A 19,601-nucleotide genomic window follows, 5' to 3' on the forward strand; every position below is an offset into this window, starting at 1 on the left:
ATATTTATATATCTGAGAACTTATAATTTTGCTCTGTAAAACACTTTCATCATAAGACTTCAAGGTCAAGTAATAGATACAGTTTCAAATACTAAAATAAGTATTTAAATGTACATGCCATTTTTGTTTTTTATAAGATGTACTGATATTTAGTTGTACTGTTAGAGAGACAGAAAATCAAATGGATGGACATACCATTGCTTCCTTCATTACGTCCTGAAGCAGATTTCCTCATCATACTTAATCCCATTTCCTTCATTAGAAAACAAAGATTGCCAATAAAAGTAAATTTACCAGGATATCATTGACTTGAAAAGTATATATCATCCCATTTAAGAAAAAATAAATAAAAGGAATGAGAAAACTGAGTTTTTCAAACTGTGGAGAGAGAAACAGGCTTATTCAAGCTGAGGGTCTTTATAATTCAGCTCTTCTTGCTGTGGCAAGATAGTATAAACACCCCTTGCGATATATCACTACACACAGAAAATACTCTTTCAAGTCTCAGGACTAGAAGGAAGGCATGACCTGGGGATTAGAGAAATCATTTGTTTTAGCATGTACCAAGATCATGAGCAAATAGTATGCTATGTTTAGGGACATGACCTTCCAACAAATGCAAATAGAAACATTAAGATACAAAGGATAACACATTATTTAAAGATATATAAAAGAGATATATGTATATATAAATAAAAAAGGGGTTAAAGTATATATTCTACTTTAGTGTCAAATGATTTTTTCCCTATACCTCACATGATATATATTTTAAGTTGCAATGATTTTCTAGTTGTCATTAACTCAGACGAAATACAAGAATTCTGCAGGCTTGGAATGTGTATCTATAGAAGAACACAAAGTACTAGGTCCTAAATTTGATTCCCCAAATCACAAAACATCAATAATAAATGATGTTCGCAATCCTCTATTGAGGTACATTCTTATTTGGAGTTAAATTGATCTTAAGGGTGAAATTTTTCTATGTGCCAATGGAAGGAAGGTCTTGTTAAAAATATTTTGTGTGGGCTGGCAAGATAGCTCAGAGATTAAGAGCACTAGCTGCTATTCCCGAGGTCCTGAGTTCAATTCCCAGCAACAACATGGTAGCTTATAAACATTTGTAATGAGAGCTGGTGCCCTCTTCTGGCCTGCAGGTATACATGCAGACAGAACACTGAATAGAAAATAAAAAAATAAAACTTAAAAAGATACTTTGTCATACTTTTTTTTCTCCTTAGGATCGATGATGTTGGTGGAGCATGCCTTTAATCAAAGCACTTGGGAGGCAGAGGCTGGTGAATCTCTTTGAGTGCAAGACCATCTTGGTCTACAGAGTGAGTTCCAGAATAGACAGGACTGGTTCACACAGAAACCTTATCTCAAAAAAAATAAAAAAGTTCTTATGTATAATATTTTAAGGAAAGTTGTGTCACTGGCCCAGAAATATATTGATGACTGAAGAATAATATAAGTTCCCTTCTACTATTAAGAAAAGTAATATGCTAATTACACGTTTTGGGAGCAAGAAGATCCTTGTACCCAGAGACCTCTAGGAAAAACCAGGAATGTTAAGCACATAGCAATGTCCTCTCAAAGGAATGGACTTAAAACCTGTTCTTCGGTCCAGAAAGCTGGGAATTGGAAATTATTAATAGATTAGTGATGTATGTTATTTGATGGACCAGTCCATAACAAGGTTTTACAATCAGAACCAGAGGTGACTAGTAATATAATGACCTTTCCAGCCAGAGGCTCCCAAGGCTCTCACAATTAGGAGCAACGGTAACTAACAGCTCAAATGACCCTTACGTTACCTGTGTAGTCAGGAAGCTCCCTCAAATTCCTACAACCAGGACTAGAGGTGGCTAATAGCCAAAATGAATGACCTGTATGACATCTGTGTGACGAAGACCAGGCCAGATTTTTCATTACACCCTTAAACTAAGACAGTTAGGCCATATTCTTGGAAGAAATGACATATGCCCTGAGTTAAGTTTCAGTGTAGTTATATTTTCTTGTGTTCCTGGGATTGTATTTTACCTGGATTTTTTTTTATGCCCCAAGTTTCTCCAATTTTTTCTCCCAAATTGCACTGTATTTAAATGTGTTGAGAATTAATCGCCTGGTATCAGACTTTCTAGAAGGTTTGATCCAGATTGACAATCTGAACCAAGTTTTATTCTTACCTCTTAATGGTGTATTTCCATGTCTGACACCTGCCAAGAGCCCCTGACACAGGGTCCAGTTATCATCCCATCATCTGAGTTGTTTTACCTAGAGCTAGCAGAAAGAAATCCATATTAAGACAAAATGACGCAGCTAGTCATTCACGTTTTTCCAGTCAAAACGGAATTAACTGTCAACAGAGAAGCACACTTACAAACGTGAAACCATTTGATCATGTTATATTTTAATTTGTAAAGACAAAAATGACAAGCAATTTATTTACACAAAACTGTACAAAAGCAAATTAAATTATGTAAAGGATTTCATAAATAGTTGGACGAGTGTTTAATACATTTCGCCATGTTTAGCAAAGTCGCGTGCATAGTGACATAATCAATGATGATTAATTGTTCTCGGCTTCACTATCAACATCCAAGTAGCAGAACAAAGGTCAGTGATGAACATTACAAACAGATCGTACCACACGGAATGCAAGTGCTTTAAAACATAAGACTGTAGTCTGAAAGTAAACCCTAGGTAGCTGAACGAATGAGGCTGCATCCAGATGTCACACACCACACCTGGGTCACCACCCACAAGTTTTCTCATATTCCTGATGAACTTTTCTCCTTCTAATTATTATATTAAGGATGCAGCTATTTATTTATGACCAACATAACCTATCATTTTAAATGTCATAGGTCTTAAGATTTCTCCCAGCTGTTTTAAGATGGCTGTTTAATTCCTGGCAATTTCTCTCTGGCCTGTGTGTTTCCTTTTGTATTTTCCTCTTACCCGGCCTCCCCAGAGTAGCCTTTCAGGCACACATCCTGTGTTCCACCTTAGTTCTTCCTCTCATAAAAATAATGCCTCCTTTGTTTTTAAAACTCAGGCAACAGGCCAGTCAAAATATCAGACAACAATAGTATCTGGAGATTCAGACAGAGCAGTCGACTTTAAACAGATGCTGCAGACATTTAAATACACATACGTTTTTACAGTTACTCAATTTGTAAGTGTGTCCTAATGTATAATCATGCAGAAGTCCACTTGAGAGTCTGTGTACAGAAAACAAAGAGAGTTTATATACTGTACAACCCAAAATTAAAGAACACCTAAAAAAATGAAAAAATAAGATTTCTAAATCAATAGTCTACCTTGCAAAATGGACTCATTTCACCCCTGATAACACTTCCCTATGTGATTGTATAACCAATGATTTCATTGTCCAGTGAGATTTAAGCAGCCCCATATTAATGCCTGAATCCTATCTCATGAATGAACAGTATTTAAGACTGGTCTATTATCCGAGTTTGTCAGAAGGCAAATTTTTAATATATTATTTATTCTCAGAAAATAAACATGGATAAATATACAGGATCAAAAAAGTTGGGAATAGCCCCTTTCCCCTCATTATCCAAACCCAACAACCATTTGTTTGTTTGTTTGTTTTTTACCATAACAAGAGGTATAAAAGGCACAGTTGCTTATTTTGCATTCACTCATTTATTTATTTTTTTGTTGTTTTTATGTTTTTTTTAAAAGCACTCTATATATGGAGTGGCACCAGATTTAACCTATTCAAAATAAAAGTCATACAAACACAAAATATATTTCTGTGTCATGCCAGCTCATTATATAATAAACATGTTATGATAACTAATTCTACTAGAATTACTTCAAATACTTACAGTACACTGAATTTTATTCTTTCACATCCATTTTAGTTCTAAAGAGAGGTTCACACGTTAAATGACAATGACATGGCTGCCTGGCATGTGGTGCAAACATCATTGTGGAATGTGGATTGAATAAATCTGTAGGTCCAGTGTGACCTGTATTAGCTTAATAGACAACCAAAGGATTTAAAGAGTGAAATGAGCTATCTAGTGGCTTCAAGTGTCCCAAGAAAGAAAGAAATATGCATATAAAAAAGTGTTGAACATCAGTGTTATGCAACTATTTCCTTTGTAACGTGCAAGAAAAATATGTATACATTTTCATAAGTATCTTTAGAAGTATTTTGTCTTAATAGGTACTTACAGATTATACAAGGCAGAACTGCTTGAATGCAGTTTTCTAACAAAGTTCTAAAATTTCATCTTTCCATAGAGTAAATCATAACCAAACATAAGCATGTTCAATTATTGATATTTTAGTCCAATGTTTTTATCTCAATTACATCTTGTTTCATTCTACCTATTATACATAAACTAACATCAAAAGGAAAATTCCACTTAAGAAAGAGCATAAGGAAATGATCCCAAAAGACCCACCAGAGAAATATCCCTTAAAGATAAGTGTTTTTGATGACCTACTGTGAATTATTAACCTATAGCCTAGGTTTCTTCACCTTATAGTCTAAGAATTTCTGCAAAGCATGAAACTACCCAAAGCTACAGTGTCTCTACAGTTTTGTAGAAAGTCCTCAAGGCTATGCCTTTACCAAGGTACCAACATTCAGTGATGAGAATATTTGTTCTCTTTACCTGTCATCCCCTATTCTTCCCATGGATTGTCACTTTCTTCTGAATGTCCCAGCTCAAATTTCAGTTTTTAAAAATCATCTTGCATAGAGCAAAGATCTCAAAATCTGCATATTCTGTATCCATTGACAAATCTATATACTTGACAAATTTGAGGTGCATATATTATGATAAATATTACTGTCCAGGACACATTCTTTCATGTTCAGAGATTGTTGAAGGTGCATATCAAATAATATTCTAATCAAAGTCAATTAAGGGGTTATATTACTTAAATGTCTCAAAATGTTTCTGTATTGCACAGAATTAGAAAATAATGCACTTCTGTTCTGACCAAGTGAAAAAACTGCAATTATTTAGAAATGATAATAGGATCATTAAGAAAAGCTGGGATCCTAAAATGACAATAGGAGACCTTCTAAAAGAAAATTCCAGTGTGTCTTTCCATATCTCACTATGCATCAATATGACTTTAAAAAGTAGAACCTTCCCTGACAGTATCATATGAGGCTAGACTTGGGCTTTGATCAGTTGCCTATCATAATAAACATGTGTTTCATTAGTTCTTTAATTTTCTGAGCATTCAGCTAAAATGCATTTTCAAATGAGACTGTTTTCTGGAAAAAGAGTTAATATAAAACAGGTCAATATCTGAGTGTATCTGTGTCTACATGGAGACTGTTGCCTCTGTTGTCTAGTGGATTTCTATGTCAAGACCAAATCGACCTCATTACTTCCCTGATCTGCCATGTGATCTTTGGCCTCATAATGACATAATAGTTCAAGTTCATTCATTAGTGATTCTATTCCAAAACATATTTTACAAGTCATAATTTATGTAATTGATGTGTCGAGACTGGGTGAATATAATCTGTGAATGTATGGAAAAGAAGTTGATGCCCTTGACCTGAAAATAATAACAGCTTATGGCATCTTGGGACTGCATTCTCCCACTGAGTTTGACTTTGCTCTTAATGTCTGTTTAATAATTAAAGCTGTAGTCTTCCTAAACATCTTTTTCAAAAGGTCCCCTGTATAAAGACTGCACCATTAAAGGGATTATTATAAATTCCAAAGGGCTGACGTTAACAATAATAAATTGGTAATCTCATGTCTGAAGTATATTTTTACCGGTCCTGCATTTATGAGTCAGTCTGATGACACTCAAATAAATCAAAGGGACCAAAATCATGCTTCAGAGTGGGGATAATGAGGGTGTGCTGTGTTCTGCTAATCAGACTTGTTACCATGAAAAGAACCTGCAATAATCTTTTTGTTGTTGTTGTTGTTGTTATTTGGGTTTGAGGAGGTAGGGGTAGGAAAAAGAGAGTAGATGTTGGGGATCAGTGAAGGGTGTAGACATGCAAGTGACAAGAATGGATTCTACTTTGTACATTGTCATCAGGCAAACTATATCAGTAAAGGCCTGATTTGGAGGCGAAAGTGGCAGGAACGCTTTGTCTCTTTGGTAGCCCCCCCCCTTTGTGATTTAAATGGTTTTACTTTGTCATGTTTTTGCCCTTAACTCTCCTCCTACATGAAAAGAACTTTGCTGTCGCTCCTTGACAGCCTACAGGTAAACTTCTCTTCTAGTGAGAGTGTTGACAGGAGATGGCTTATATTCCCCTGTTTTTGTTAAAGGGATATCCTCAGGGTTGGCTTCCTCACTTTTGCTGAAACTAGCTGCACTGAAGGTCTCGTAGGATGAGGTCAACTTTTTGTTCAGGAGGTTTCTGTTGCGGTCACCCATGATGGCAGCTTCGCCATTGGCCAGCTTTTCCTGGCTTCCTCGTTCATCAACTGGCATGAAAGTGGAGAGTTTGGGCTGGCTCTTCTTTCTCTCAGGGGAAGTGCGCACTGGCATCCAGCAGGAGTCTGAGTGGCCATACTCATCACATTCACGGGTGCACTTGCCAGTCAGAGCTACATCTGGAAGAGGCCTTGAATCTGAAAGACAAGAAGAAAAACATCAGTGTTAGACATGCATCAACAGGGTTTTCTGCGGCATCTGAGCCTGCTACTCATTACTCCAGAGAACAGTACTTATTTCATGTATAGTAAAGATAACGTTTTGCAAAAAATAAGTACTATGGAAGAGAGAAATGGAGAAATGATAATTTGTATATGTAAAATAAGCAGTTATATATTCATTTGGTATATTGCAAAGGCATGCAGATATTCTCAAGTGCTAAGTGAATATATATATATTTCAATGGATTTTAATTTTCCACATAAACAAGAAAAATTATTAAATCCTAAAACATAATTTTCTGTATCTATAAGTTCTCCCATAAATAGTCTGCTGTTGTCAATTGGATTCACTTATGAATTATTCATAAAATGCCAAATAGGCAGAACCTTATACTTAAAATATATTCTAAGACACTAAGGTGACTGAGAAGTAAAACCTAAACTGGCAGTACATTAAATGTTACTAAGTTCAAAAACAAAGTACAAGCAGGTTACAGTTGTGAGCACATTAGCAATAGCATCCCAAATCCAATCCCACCACCCTCCATCCCCTACCACCATGACAGATGACCTAATGTGTGTGGGAAGACAGTGCCTGTGTGTTACTTGGAAATACATCTACAAACGAACTTGCTGAATGGAAATCTGGAATATAATGTATTGAGTAAGTGTGGTTACATTCAGAAATGATTGATGGAAGGGCATATGTTTCTAATTAATGTTGTTTATCAAAGGAATGGGAAATGTGTTCCATTTCCCAACACCTAAGTCTTCTTAGAGTTCTTAGAGATTGCAATTAAATATTGCAATTATAGTTTGCATGGATAAAATCATGATGTGTGATTATACACTTTCTTAGAATTGAAAATCTACTTACTGACTTTTGCTAACTTTTAGAGAGATAAAGAGACAAAAACTCGCTCTACCACAGCAGATTCTGAAATAGTAACTTGTAGATTTTAATTTAATGCATTTCATAGTTTAATTTATTACTCATAAAATCACAATATGATATCATCCCAATGAATATCATAATGGGTATTGACTTATTATAATTGGACTTAAAAATAAACCAATTCTGACTCCAACATGTATACTTGTAGGTTTAAAATGACAGAGTTGTTTATATGATTCTCAGCATTTTTTAAGTTTTATTTTACTATATGCCATAACTATTCAATCATTTGTTTATATTATTTTCCTTTATAGATGGATTACTGACAGATATTCATTGAAAGTATTCACACTTCAAGTTGAATTCTGGGTGCATAAATTCCTTAAGAGTCCAATGAAGTAAAGGTGGGTAAGTTAGAGAGACTGGTTAGCAGTTAAGAGCACTGGCTACCCTTTAGAAGACTTGGATTCTGTTTCTAGCATCCACACAGTAACTCACAAACTGTAACTCCAGTTCTCAGGAATCTGATGTCCTCTTCTGGTCTTCATGGATATCAGGCACACAAGTGAACACAATTATAATATGCAGACACACCACATCATACCACCACCACAAACGCATACCACATACCACCACACACACACACACACACCTTCGTTACTTTTTTTAATGCTGAACCCGTTTGCTGCATCATCTCTTAAAAAAATAAAACAAACAAAAGCCAATGCTTTTTTATATGATTTTGTAATCCATTTGATTTACATAGGGAATATGAGATCTGTGAAGATATAAAACCTATCTTGATTGACATACATACTTTGAATAAAAATAATTTGATCATCTCTATTTTATCACTCCAAGCATCTATTTTCCTCTCATCTTTCAGAAATTCAAAGCACTTTTTCTCCTACTGTTGTAATAGAGGAGGAGCAGGATGTTTTTTGTCCCTCCTGGCTCCCGGCTGCTGGGCTAACGTAATCCAAAAATAATTACACAGAAAGTGTATTCATTAAACACTGCCTGGCCCATTAGTTCTAGCCTCTTATTGGCTAGCTCTCACATCTTGATTCACCCCATTTCTAATAATCTATATAACCACATTACTGTGGCTTACTGGCATGAGACTAACCAGGGTCCGTCTCGGAGAAGAGAGCCATGGTGTTTGCCACACTGCCTTCTTCCTTCCAGCATTCAGTTCTGTCTTCCCTGCCTATCTAAGTTCTTCCCTCTCAAAAGGCCTAGGCAGTTTCTTTATTTGACCAATGAAATCAACACATAGAAAGAAGACCCTCCTACACCACCTTATAATATTTATCCAGCATACACAAGAACACTGGCACTTAGTTACTGAAACAGGAAATATCTTCATGGAAGAGGTGGTTATTCTCGGCTGAAATGACACCAAATTGTTTTCTTTCATTTCATCCAGTTTCTTTACATACATAATAGGCTTTGTAGCAAACTGCTTTGTAGAAATCTTTATTTCTAGTTTTAAATTGACTGCCCTTTTTTTGAGATGTATTAAGAAGAGACTGAACAGGTATGCTGATGTTCCAACCACTCTTCTTATCACTCTGGTAAAATGTATGTTAAGTACTAAAGGATTTAATTGATTTGAATTTGATTTATTTTCCAATCATCTGCTCACGAAGTATTCAATCTTACCCTCTGTCCTTACTTTACAATCTAGAGTATTTCCTACTAAAAATGTTTTCTTCTTACCACTTTTAATGACAGGCATTGTACATTCCCCCCGCCATAGTCTATTTCACTCTATTTGCAAGCTGCCACTTCTCTATCCAAAAAGCACTACTTCTAATAAGAACCTCCTGTCATTTCCAAAGTCAAGCACATGATTGGGGACCACAGTGGAGTTGACAAGCCTAATTGGCTGGGACATGTTGCACTGTTTGGCATCAAATTTAGAAAATAATCAAGAACAACTATAAGGGAGTCATCAGGAGCAATCAAAACTTTCCGTCCTGATGACTAAAATAAATCTTCAAAAGCAATGCCAATGATTAATCTACGCAATTTGTATTATGAAGCAATTTATTAAAGGAATTGATGAGTATAATAGTAGTTCTCTGTGATTATATGTTTTTCTTATTTCAATGATACAGGCATATATTATTATTATCATTTAAGAAAGTTATATGGGAACATTGAAGATCATTGAGATTAATTCTTTCTTCCATAAAAGGATTTTAAAATATCCTGTAGGATTATGGGGGCCAACTTTCTATAACCATTACCTCCTTTTAGCCTTTAAAAGAAATATTTTGCTTTTTGAGACAAGGTTTCCTAGAACTCTCTCTGTAGACCAGGTTGTTGTCAAGTTTAGAGAACTTCCTGTCTTTGAATCCTGAGTATTGGGGTTAAAGGCAAGTGCCACTACCACACAGCAAAAATGCACTTTTTAACATCTGAAAAAAGTTATTATATCTTTACTGCAGTATTATTCTAATTATTTGCAACAGAGTAAAGATGGAAAACAGCTAATGCAAATCTTGTTAGCATGTAATACATTAATAGAAACATAAAATGTCCCATTTGGAAACATAATATTCTCTAAATATGATTTCAAGATAAAGCAGCTGTTTAAAGGTCTTAGAATTTTATATTTTCCCTACTCATTTTTCTGCCTATTTATTTATTTAGTGTGCATGCGTGTGTTAATTTATGTCTATACAAATGTGCACATTATGGAATGCTTACTCATATCAGTGGACAACATGTAGGAGCAGGTTCTCTCCTCCTGTGATGTGGATCTTAGGAACCAAACTAAGGGCTTTAGCCTTGGTGGAAAATGCTTTCACTTTTTGAGCTCAAATCCTACTTTTTATGAAATATTAAGGAGAACCGAAGTAGACATGGTATTCAATAAGTCCTCTCCTGCTTAACAATACTTGTGTAACTCTCCATTTTAAAGGAATTATAAAATTTACTAGAGAGATGGCATTGGTTTGAACAGCTAAAGTCCTTTCATAAAATTAGCTTCCTACTCAAAAGCACAGTTTCAAGCCATTACAATAGCAAGGAATCCTAGAGTAGTTTGGAATATGGACATACCTTCCTACAGTCTCCATTTTCTTATCACTTAAACTGGAGACCAAGGAAGGCAGATGCATTAAGGAGTCAAACCTATGGAATACTGAGGTCAAAGGGCAAGTGTTCTGACTTTTACTTTAGGGTGGTTTCTCCATTTTGCCACATTGCTTCTTTCTAAATATAATAGAGGAGTTATTTAGAGGTCAATTGCTGCTACCCAAACCACCAAGAGAAAGACTTCTAAGAAAGAGAAGTGTCTAAATAGCCCAGAAAACTGATGCCACATACTGTTTACTACCTAGTACAAAGAAAGGGTTAAAACACTTAAAATACTGTAAATCTCCTAAAGTGGGGAAAATCATACACTAATTTAACAAGTCAAGCTCTTTCTCCAAAGGGATTTTTATTCCTACTAGGAAGGGAGGATGTATGGGATCACAGGCAGAGACTTCAAGGTGCTGCTTTAACTAATTCAACAAGAATGACAGACTCCAATGGAGGGGATAGTGTGAAAGGAGGAAATCTCATGGTGCATCAATGCTAGACAAAGAACTAGAGATAATTAGTGCTGAGAACAGGGGAACTACTCTTCCCCAATGAAAATCACCGAAATCATTTATACATTAGCAAATATTCAGCCCTGAATTCATGGGCACATCAATAACTTTATACAGATTGTGCATACACATACACACAAGCATGTATCGATATAAATATATAGGTATATATACGTGTATATGTAAATGTATACACACATATGTAAACACAGAGACACAGAAACACACAGACACACACACACACACGTAACAACATTTAAGGCAATAGACACCATGAATCTTAGAGAGAATAGAAGGATACATTGGAAGAGCTGGAGGAGGAAAGGGAAAAGAGGAAGTAATGTAATAATTTCATTAAGAAAAACAATAAAAAAGAAAGGCAGGTAAGTAATATGTACAACATTTAGAAACAACAATAAAGCTAAGATTTACAGAGACACTCAGTGTCTCCAGATGCCTGCCTACAGCATTTGACCTATCATTATTCTAGAAAGGCACAGAGGAATTTTTCGTTCAATTGTAGATGGTTTTGCAGGTGGAAGTTGGTGTATGTGATGAAGCTTCTTGTCAGAATTCTGGCAACTGTGTTTCAGGTCCTTGACTGGGACTAAGGACATACTGTTCTTACCATTCACTAGCGAAAGCATGCAGATGTTGTACTGTGCTTTGAAATCTTCCTAGTGAGGCTTTATTTTTAAACTGTACATATCATTTGTTTTACTTATAAATTACTTAATTTGCACACCCCATGAGATAAATGGATTGTTCCTCAGTGTTTTACATTTCAAACATTCATGACAATCCTCCACTTTGGTCTTTAAAATCAAGTTTCTGTCTATTCTTTACAAAACTTTGTGAAAGGGAAATGTACTTTCTTCTTTCTATGGAAAATGTGTTGACACCTTTTCCTCTTTTTTCTTGTTTAAAGATATCTTGAGTTCCAGAAAATGAAAATGCTATGTTCTCCTAAAAGCAGCTTTAAATTCTACTGAAATTTGGCAATTAGATGGTGTTATACTATGCTTAATTATTTAAACAAATGAGACCAGCAAAATGACTGAGCAGGTGAAGATGCCTACTATCAAGCTTAAAAACCTTAGCTCATCAAGACCCACCTGAGAATTAAACCTGCCAGTTCTTCTTTGAAAATTTATGCATTTCTCACTGTGGTTTTCTAAAAAATAAGTACTAATAGTTAAATGGAGCTAACTTTGCGATACAAACTTCACCTCAATGGCTGTCACTGTCTTTAAAGGATTGCTGCTGTTCTTAGTTTGAAAAGCACAATGTAGCTCATCATTTACTTAAAAATTTGACAAATAAGCAACAAATGAACCTAAGACTCAGAGGTTATAATTATGGCCAAGACAATGAAAATAGGACTAATACCTAAAACACAGTGTAGCTTTCTGATATCAAAGGGATAAGACAAAAAGGCTACTCATCCTAAACTCTGCTAACTTTCTGATAAATGTACATGATTGGGCCAAATGAGACATTAAAGCCCATTTATTCCTCTAATCTCTCTGCACACACCTCTTTAATGTCTCATAATAGCTCCTGCTACAAAGGTGTCGTTTCGAATACCAGGGTTGTGGGGACAACTAAAGGCAAAAAAAAGATGGTTCGCTGTCCCCAGCATGGTCTTCTAAAGGCCTGGCAGCATTTGCAATGGCTCCAAGAGTTCTGGGGCCACCATCGGAAAAGAAAGTCTCATTTGTCCTAAAGATGATTGCCACTGAGAAAGAACTCTGGCTGTCAAAGCTGTCTCAGTAAACCCATCCCCCAGGCAGTGAAGTGGGTGAATGTAGCTCATAGACTAGCCAGGCAAAAGCCAATAGGCAAACAGAGATGCCAACTCCTGAATCAGGAGCAGCAGAAAGTCTGTGTTGTTTGAAGCACTAACTTATTTGTTTAGAGGTGGAAGGTGGGGGTCGGGGGGAGGCAGAACTAGATCACATAAATAAGGACCACAGATTAGCCAACCATGCTGCCTATAATATATTAACTGCTCCCAAGTGATGCTTTCTTCCTCATTCAAGTCTCCTTCGTAGATAAAATTTGGCCATTATTACTCCAGATACATTGTTTTCAGAGAAAATGTTCAGAGATATAATCACATTTAATTAAGAAGTTCAAACAGAGGGCTCGCTCATAAACTGTTCCAAACTTGGCTGCTTTAATTACAGAAATTCACTGTGCTATACCTTGGAGTGTTTTCATTCAGTGCTGACATGTCTAGACAATATTAAAATGTCTAAAAATGTTTGAAAGCATCAGCAACTTTGCTTTGTACCTTAGGCTAAGCTCAGTTAAATGACAATTGAATGTATTGCAAGAAGCATTTGCTGCCCTGAGGTTTAGAGCACTGTCATTCTGAATGTGGCTTCACTTCACACAGCCATGGCTCCACACACTCATCCCAGGCATTCCTGCTGAAACAACACAAATATGAAGCTGCTCGTTGGCACATGAAAACAGCATAGTAGCAGAAAACAATAGGGTGACAGCTTGGGCATGATCAGTTAAGGGACATCAGATAGGGCTTCTGTTTGAATCCTCTCTTCATCCAGGCCAAATCAGAGGTAGCAGAGCATCAGGCGATAAAGCAGAGAGTAAGGAGTAGAAAGAAGTTCTGCAGATGGTCTGAAGCTCTGAAACCCATGAAGGAACCAGGACATTTATTTCACCAGCTCCCACTGCCTTCTCCCACTGAGAGCAGACACAGTTTGGGGCCATCATTTTGTATGTGTATTTTTCCACTCTGTGATTTTCCTTCCAATCTCTTGGATTTTTTCTGGAATTCATCTACTTGAGGATTTATGGACATCATTCATCTGTTGTAAACTAAGAGTTTTCCCTTCTCTAACATGTAGATATAATCTTACATACAGTAGTTGCAGCTCAGAATACACAAGTCAGAGTACCAATTTATATCCTACATCATAATAACTGGGCAAAAAAGGGTGTACTTTGGCACTTAGTTTTCCCCAACCCACTAGAATTAAAATCAAATGTTAAGAAAATCATAACAATTCAGAACTTTGTTTCAAATAATTGAAATTAGCTGTAGCAACTGTCTCTGAGTAAGAAAAGATTTAAAAAAATACAAAGAGGATAAAAAAAAACAGAATTGATTAGGTTAAAATTTTAAATGCCCAAGTTTAAAAGACAGGATAATTTGTGAGTTTTTATTTAGCAGAGAATTAGTGCTTTGACATGTATTTATCGAGCTGAAAATTTTCTTTCCAAAAATAAGACTTCATCATTTGCTTCCAACAAGGGTCTTGTACTATCAGTCACTTATCCCAGGAAAGCAAAATACATTCTTGTTAAAATGGAGTTTTAAACAAAGCCAGTAATGGTTAGATAAAAAAAATTATAAGTTGTTAGCTTTTTTATTATTTTAGCTAAATTATAATGGTTTGCTTAGAAATTGTCACTTGGGTGGTACTAAAAGATTAGTAAGTATCAATTTATAATCACTTTATATTAATGGCCTGAAATTTCTGAGTTTTAAGACAACTGGGTGATTATCATCTGCTGTCATAACCATTTTCCTCATTAGTTCTATAGTCTATGGTTAGTCAATTGCTTATTGCTGGCCAGGAAGCTACAGAATGTATACTCAACAGTAAATAAAACTTCCTTAAGAATGGAGGTTTATAGCACATAGAGATTCTATTGCTATAAGAATACCTCTGGGTTCCATACTTAAAGGCAGTGGGAATCTTATCGTTGATTCCAAAACAATAACTGCACTAGATTGTTATATTATTGTATTGTATAAGTAAATGTGTAAAAAGAAAGAAAACTGAAAAAGAATCATGCCATAGATATTATTTCTTTTTATTTTCTCTTCATCATTGCAGAATATATTTTGAAGTAGGAAGTCAGAGAATAATAATACAATGTAAGGTTCTACTAAATATACAGAAACTAAATAAATGTGATTTTTGCTAAATATTGATTTAAGATATTTTGGCCTTTGTGACTATATTGAGATGAAGTAGTGGCTATAACATTAAAGAATTTAATCGTGTTTTTTTCAACAATTTTTTTTGGCAGAGGTGTAAAACACATCATAGTAAAAATTTAAAAATAAACATAAAGAGTAGAATTGTAATGTAGTAAGACTAGTTTTGAACAAGGGCAAATCATAGCAATTTGAATTTATTCAATAATTTAATTTCTAAGGGAGCAAAATCCATGATGCTGAATCATTTTCCTTTTTCATATAGTGATCTTGAAAAATCCATAAATTATTCTAATTGCTGTGGGCTCTACCCAGGTATACTCTCAAACATTTTGCTTTGGGTTTATTGGACTGTTTCCCTAAACACACAGAAATGTTTATCTCTCCAGAAATTTCTGTAAAAACAGACTATTTGTGAGAGATTCCATTAGAGGTTATAATCAGAGAAAAAGAGAATTCAACCACTGAGAAAATTTCCAGTAAACAGTGAGTTCTGACGTACTGTCGAGAGATGGAGTTCTGAGTAAACATTCATGGGGAAATTTTTCGAACACTTAGAATGCTGGCTCCTGACTCCGGTCAATAGGTTGATCGGCTGACACTACAAATGGCAATCACGATTAGGACCAAGAATGTTGAAGAGCTCAGCGAGTCCAGTTAGGAAATCAAAGGGAAAGGGAAGAAATGACCTCGGCTGACCAGCCAACAAAACTCAATGAGCAGCTAAAGGTAGGGGTGGAAATCAATGAAGCAGCCCTAGATTAGTTTGCTCCATTGATTTTTGCTTCTCGTTGAAATGTTTTCTTTTATTTACTTCCTATTTCTTTTGAGCGTGTTAGAATAGCATTGCTGCACCTTTTTGAAGCCTTTGAAAACTGAAGAAGACAGCTCTGGGCACACAATAATGTTTTCAGTTCACCCTGCTAAAGTTGTGTGGGTTTATTGCAAACTCCAGTGCATGTGCCCTCTAGCAATCCTTCTGGGGTAGGCAAAATACTCACATCCACAAATGCAACAGCAAGATCCCTGGAACCTGTGAATAAGTCAGGTAACATAATGAATGGGAAAAAAGATTTCCAAGAAAACCCTTAAAATTATTAATATAGAGCCATAAAGATGAGAAATTATATTGGATTGTCCAATTTCCCAAATTATAACCATGAGGGTGGGGTTTTGAAAGAAAGTGGGTGGTAGAAGATCATGTCAATGTCAGAGTAAAATGAAATAGAAGGAGTCCACCTGCATTGTTTCCACTGATGACAGGAGTTAAGACTCCAAACCAAACAACATAGGAATACTCTAGGAACTAACAAAGACACAGAAATAATCTTCTTGAGTACAGAAAAAGGAGAATCAATTTCAACCTTGTAACTTTTTTGGTAAAGCTCCTGATCTACTAAATTCAAATAGAAAGGATTTCTACTGTTTTGAGACCCAAAATTTGTGGTCAATTTCATAGAGGACACAGGAACCTGTACCTATTTATATTGCTCTTCTTGTAAGAGGAGAAAAGCAAGACTCTACATATTCCACACTGAAAAAAATGGAAGGGAAAACTGACTTAAATTATATGGGTGTTGAATCATGTGACCTTAAAGTTATATAATCTAGTTAAAAACCTTAAAAATGTCAACTTTTCTCTGTTATCTAGTTGCCTGTATTATTTTCAAAGGATCAATCAACATAGTCAGATTTCATTCTGACCAATAATATGCAAGCTACTAACTTTTCAAGGGTAACCTTGAAGGTTTCCTTCCCACCACTTTAGTTATATTTGCTGCTGGGATTCTTAGCAGTGATAACTAAGCCGTTCTAAAATTGGGTAGCATGATTCTTAAAATTAGAAAAGAAATTCACATTGTCGCTAAGTTGTAGAGAAGCAGGTAGTACAGCGCAGTATGTGTGACATTTATAGAACTTGTGTGACTTTGGGATCATTTAAGAACAATAATTAGAGTAAAATATCTCTTTCTCCCTTTTAACACTTCTTTCATAAGCTTCATTAGAAACCCCAGACTGAGCACAGATGGCCCTCTGGATCTGGATTCTAACTTCCTCTACACTTTTCATCTTTTTTCCTTTCATTTGTTTTCCCACCTACCACCACAGCAGACAGCTCCAATGATGTCATTTCTATAAACCCTGTGTCTTTTAATAACTTCATGACATTAATGAGTTTTTTCTTCTATTTCTTACCATTCATGAAACATTTAATATGCAGTTCCAAGTTATTTCCTCGGGGTTTTGTTCTGGCTAGCATAATTTCCATTCTGACTCTTTTGTTTTTGTCTTGTCTTCATCATATCACTTAACACAGTGTACTGAAATCTGCCAATATTCATGTGACTTCATTTGTAAAGTATAATTCCCTATGGGCAGAATGGATCATGTAACTGAGCCACCCTGGGTGCTGTCATCAGGCTAGTTTCATGCTCAGTAAGCATCTAGTAAGAAATGAGGGTCATGTAAGGGATACAGTTTATGTTATGTGTTTTCATGGTGGTCCTAGGAAGAACCATAAATGCCATTGGCCATATTGTGAATTGAAGAGACTTTTTCTTGTTACAATAAAATGGGCTGACTTGGGTGACCTTCTCCACTCACTCCCACCTAACAACCTCTTACAGGGTCTGTATATATGAAATCACCCTGGATAAGACTCTCGTTCCAAAGGAACAATATGATTGGTTGGAAACAGCAACAGATGCATTTGCAACCATACAGTTCAGATTTGCTACTCAGCCAAGGGGGTGGGGGCTATTTGGGGCATTGGTAGGGGGTACTACAAGAAAGCCCAACTGGAATATCCTATCTGTGGTCTCGAGGCTACGCCACAGCATGAATTAACTTGTTAGGCCGTATTTGGTGCTAATTGTTCAGTAGCTATGTCAGTGTCATCCAGAGTTTTTACTGACGGTTGTGTATTTCTGTTAAGGATAAACCAGGGAAACAGAATTTACTGCAAAGCTAAACACTTAATACAGTTGTTATCAACAATGCACCATCCTTATTCCTTTGGATAAATTGCTTTCACTCTGGAGGAACAACTTGATGGATCATAGACAAATTTTTTTTAGATCTGTTTTTCATAGTGAACATCATAACCCACAAAGAGTTGGTATTAAATCTATAGAAATAATTATAACCAGCTTTATATAGAGTTTATGCTGTTTTGTAATGATTTTACTTAAATTTTTCATGTGTGTACCCAAATGTGTGTATGTATGCACTTGATTCTATATGAATTTATGGTTATAGATCACGTGGAAAAGCCCAAAGTTCCTAGTTTCTGTCACTTAAATCATATCAAAATGTAGGTGTGTTATTCAGCTGTAAAGTACTTTCTTATCCTGTACATGACTAGGTTCTATCCTCTGTATCATACACACACACACACACACACACACACACACACACACACAGAGAGAGAGAGAGAGAGAGAGAGACAGAGAGACAGAGAGACAGAGAGACAGAGTCAGAGAGAGAGAGAAGACTACAAGTAATAGCAATATGTAATCTTGGATATTTTAAAATAAATTATATGCTATTATGTGACATTTAGTATAATCTAATATATTTTTAATATGGACATGATGCTACCTGCATTTGAAATTTTCCTTTTAGCTATTATTTAAAGTTGTACTTCAGAGACTAAATTTTCATTAAAAAATAACTCAGGCAGCTCCAAAAGTGAGAGTCATTTACATGCTCAATAGTCATTTCAGGATGTCTATTGTAAATACACTTCCTACCTTGAGACATTCTGAATTGATAAGTATTTCCCTAGATGACAATTTCCTAGCATTGTGTGTATTGTAGTGAGATTTCACATAATCCACTGAAATCCACTGATCTAGCATTGTGTGTAATTGTAGTGAGATTTCACGTAATCCACTGAAATCCACTGATAGACTTTGGTTTACTTCAGTCAGCCAGATGGCAACAGAACCTTTAGAAAGAGATGGGTTCCTGTGCCTTCTTAAAGGTACATAGACAGTGAGATGGAGAACACATTTAAAGATGTCTAATTGCACTGCCTTTCTTATGCCTAAGTATTAGTCTGTCACAATGTCAAATTATATACTTTGGGGCTTTCTCTTTGACAAAACTTGTCTATGCTTAACAAACTCATAGTATAAAATATTCAAGAGTACAATTAGCATGTCATCTCTCCTGCAGATGATTTAGGAAAAGCATGAATCAGAGCTTAATAGTCAACATAATTTCATAGATAATCATGGCAAAATTATGGTACTGCAACAATTCAAAGGCTGTACAGTGGGGCTAACAGACAGTGACGATCAACTATTCATCTTTGCCATCTGCCTTACATGCTTTTATTTAAGTCTTTTTGTGTTTGTGTGCATTTTTGTTTTTGCCAATGTTTTCAGTTTTGAGTTTGCCAGCAGTTGGCCTCACATAAGAAAATAGGTTTCATGGTGTAAACAGATTTTCCCGTGTGTGCAATGAATTAGCTTCACTGGCTATTCTGTAGCACT

The 19,601-nt window shown here is 35.7% G+C and overlaps 1 protein-coding gene across 5 annotated transcripts in view; it reads right to left on the reverse strand.

Annotated features, from left to right (window-relative positions):
- Window positions 1-2,389: 2,389 nt before the first annotated feature.
- Window positions 2,390-19,601, reverse strand: part of Pcdh7 (protocadherin 7) — a 421,730-nt gene continuing 404,518 nt past the window's right edge. For 4 of the 5 annotated variants that reach the window (XM_041671584.1, XM_041671583.1, XM_041671582.1 and 1 more), the window contains one exon: window positions 2,390-6,599. In XM_041671584.1, the coding sequence (XP_041527518.1) occupies window positions 6,223-6,599 (377 nt within the window). In that variant the 3' untranslated portion in view covers window positions 2,390-6,222. The remainder of the gene's footprint in view (window positions 6,600-19,601) is intronic. The other variant, XM_041671585.1, reaches the window with a different exon arrangement.

Source organism: Microtus oregoni, unplaced genomic scaffold, assembly GCF_018167655.1.
Source record: "Microtus oregoni isolate MIOR12 unplaced genomic scaffold, Mior012 000021F_ref0000039, whole genome shotgun sequence".
NCBI lineage: Eukaryota > Metazoa > Chordata > Mammalia > Rodentia > Cricetidae > Microtus > Microtus oregoni.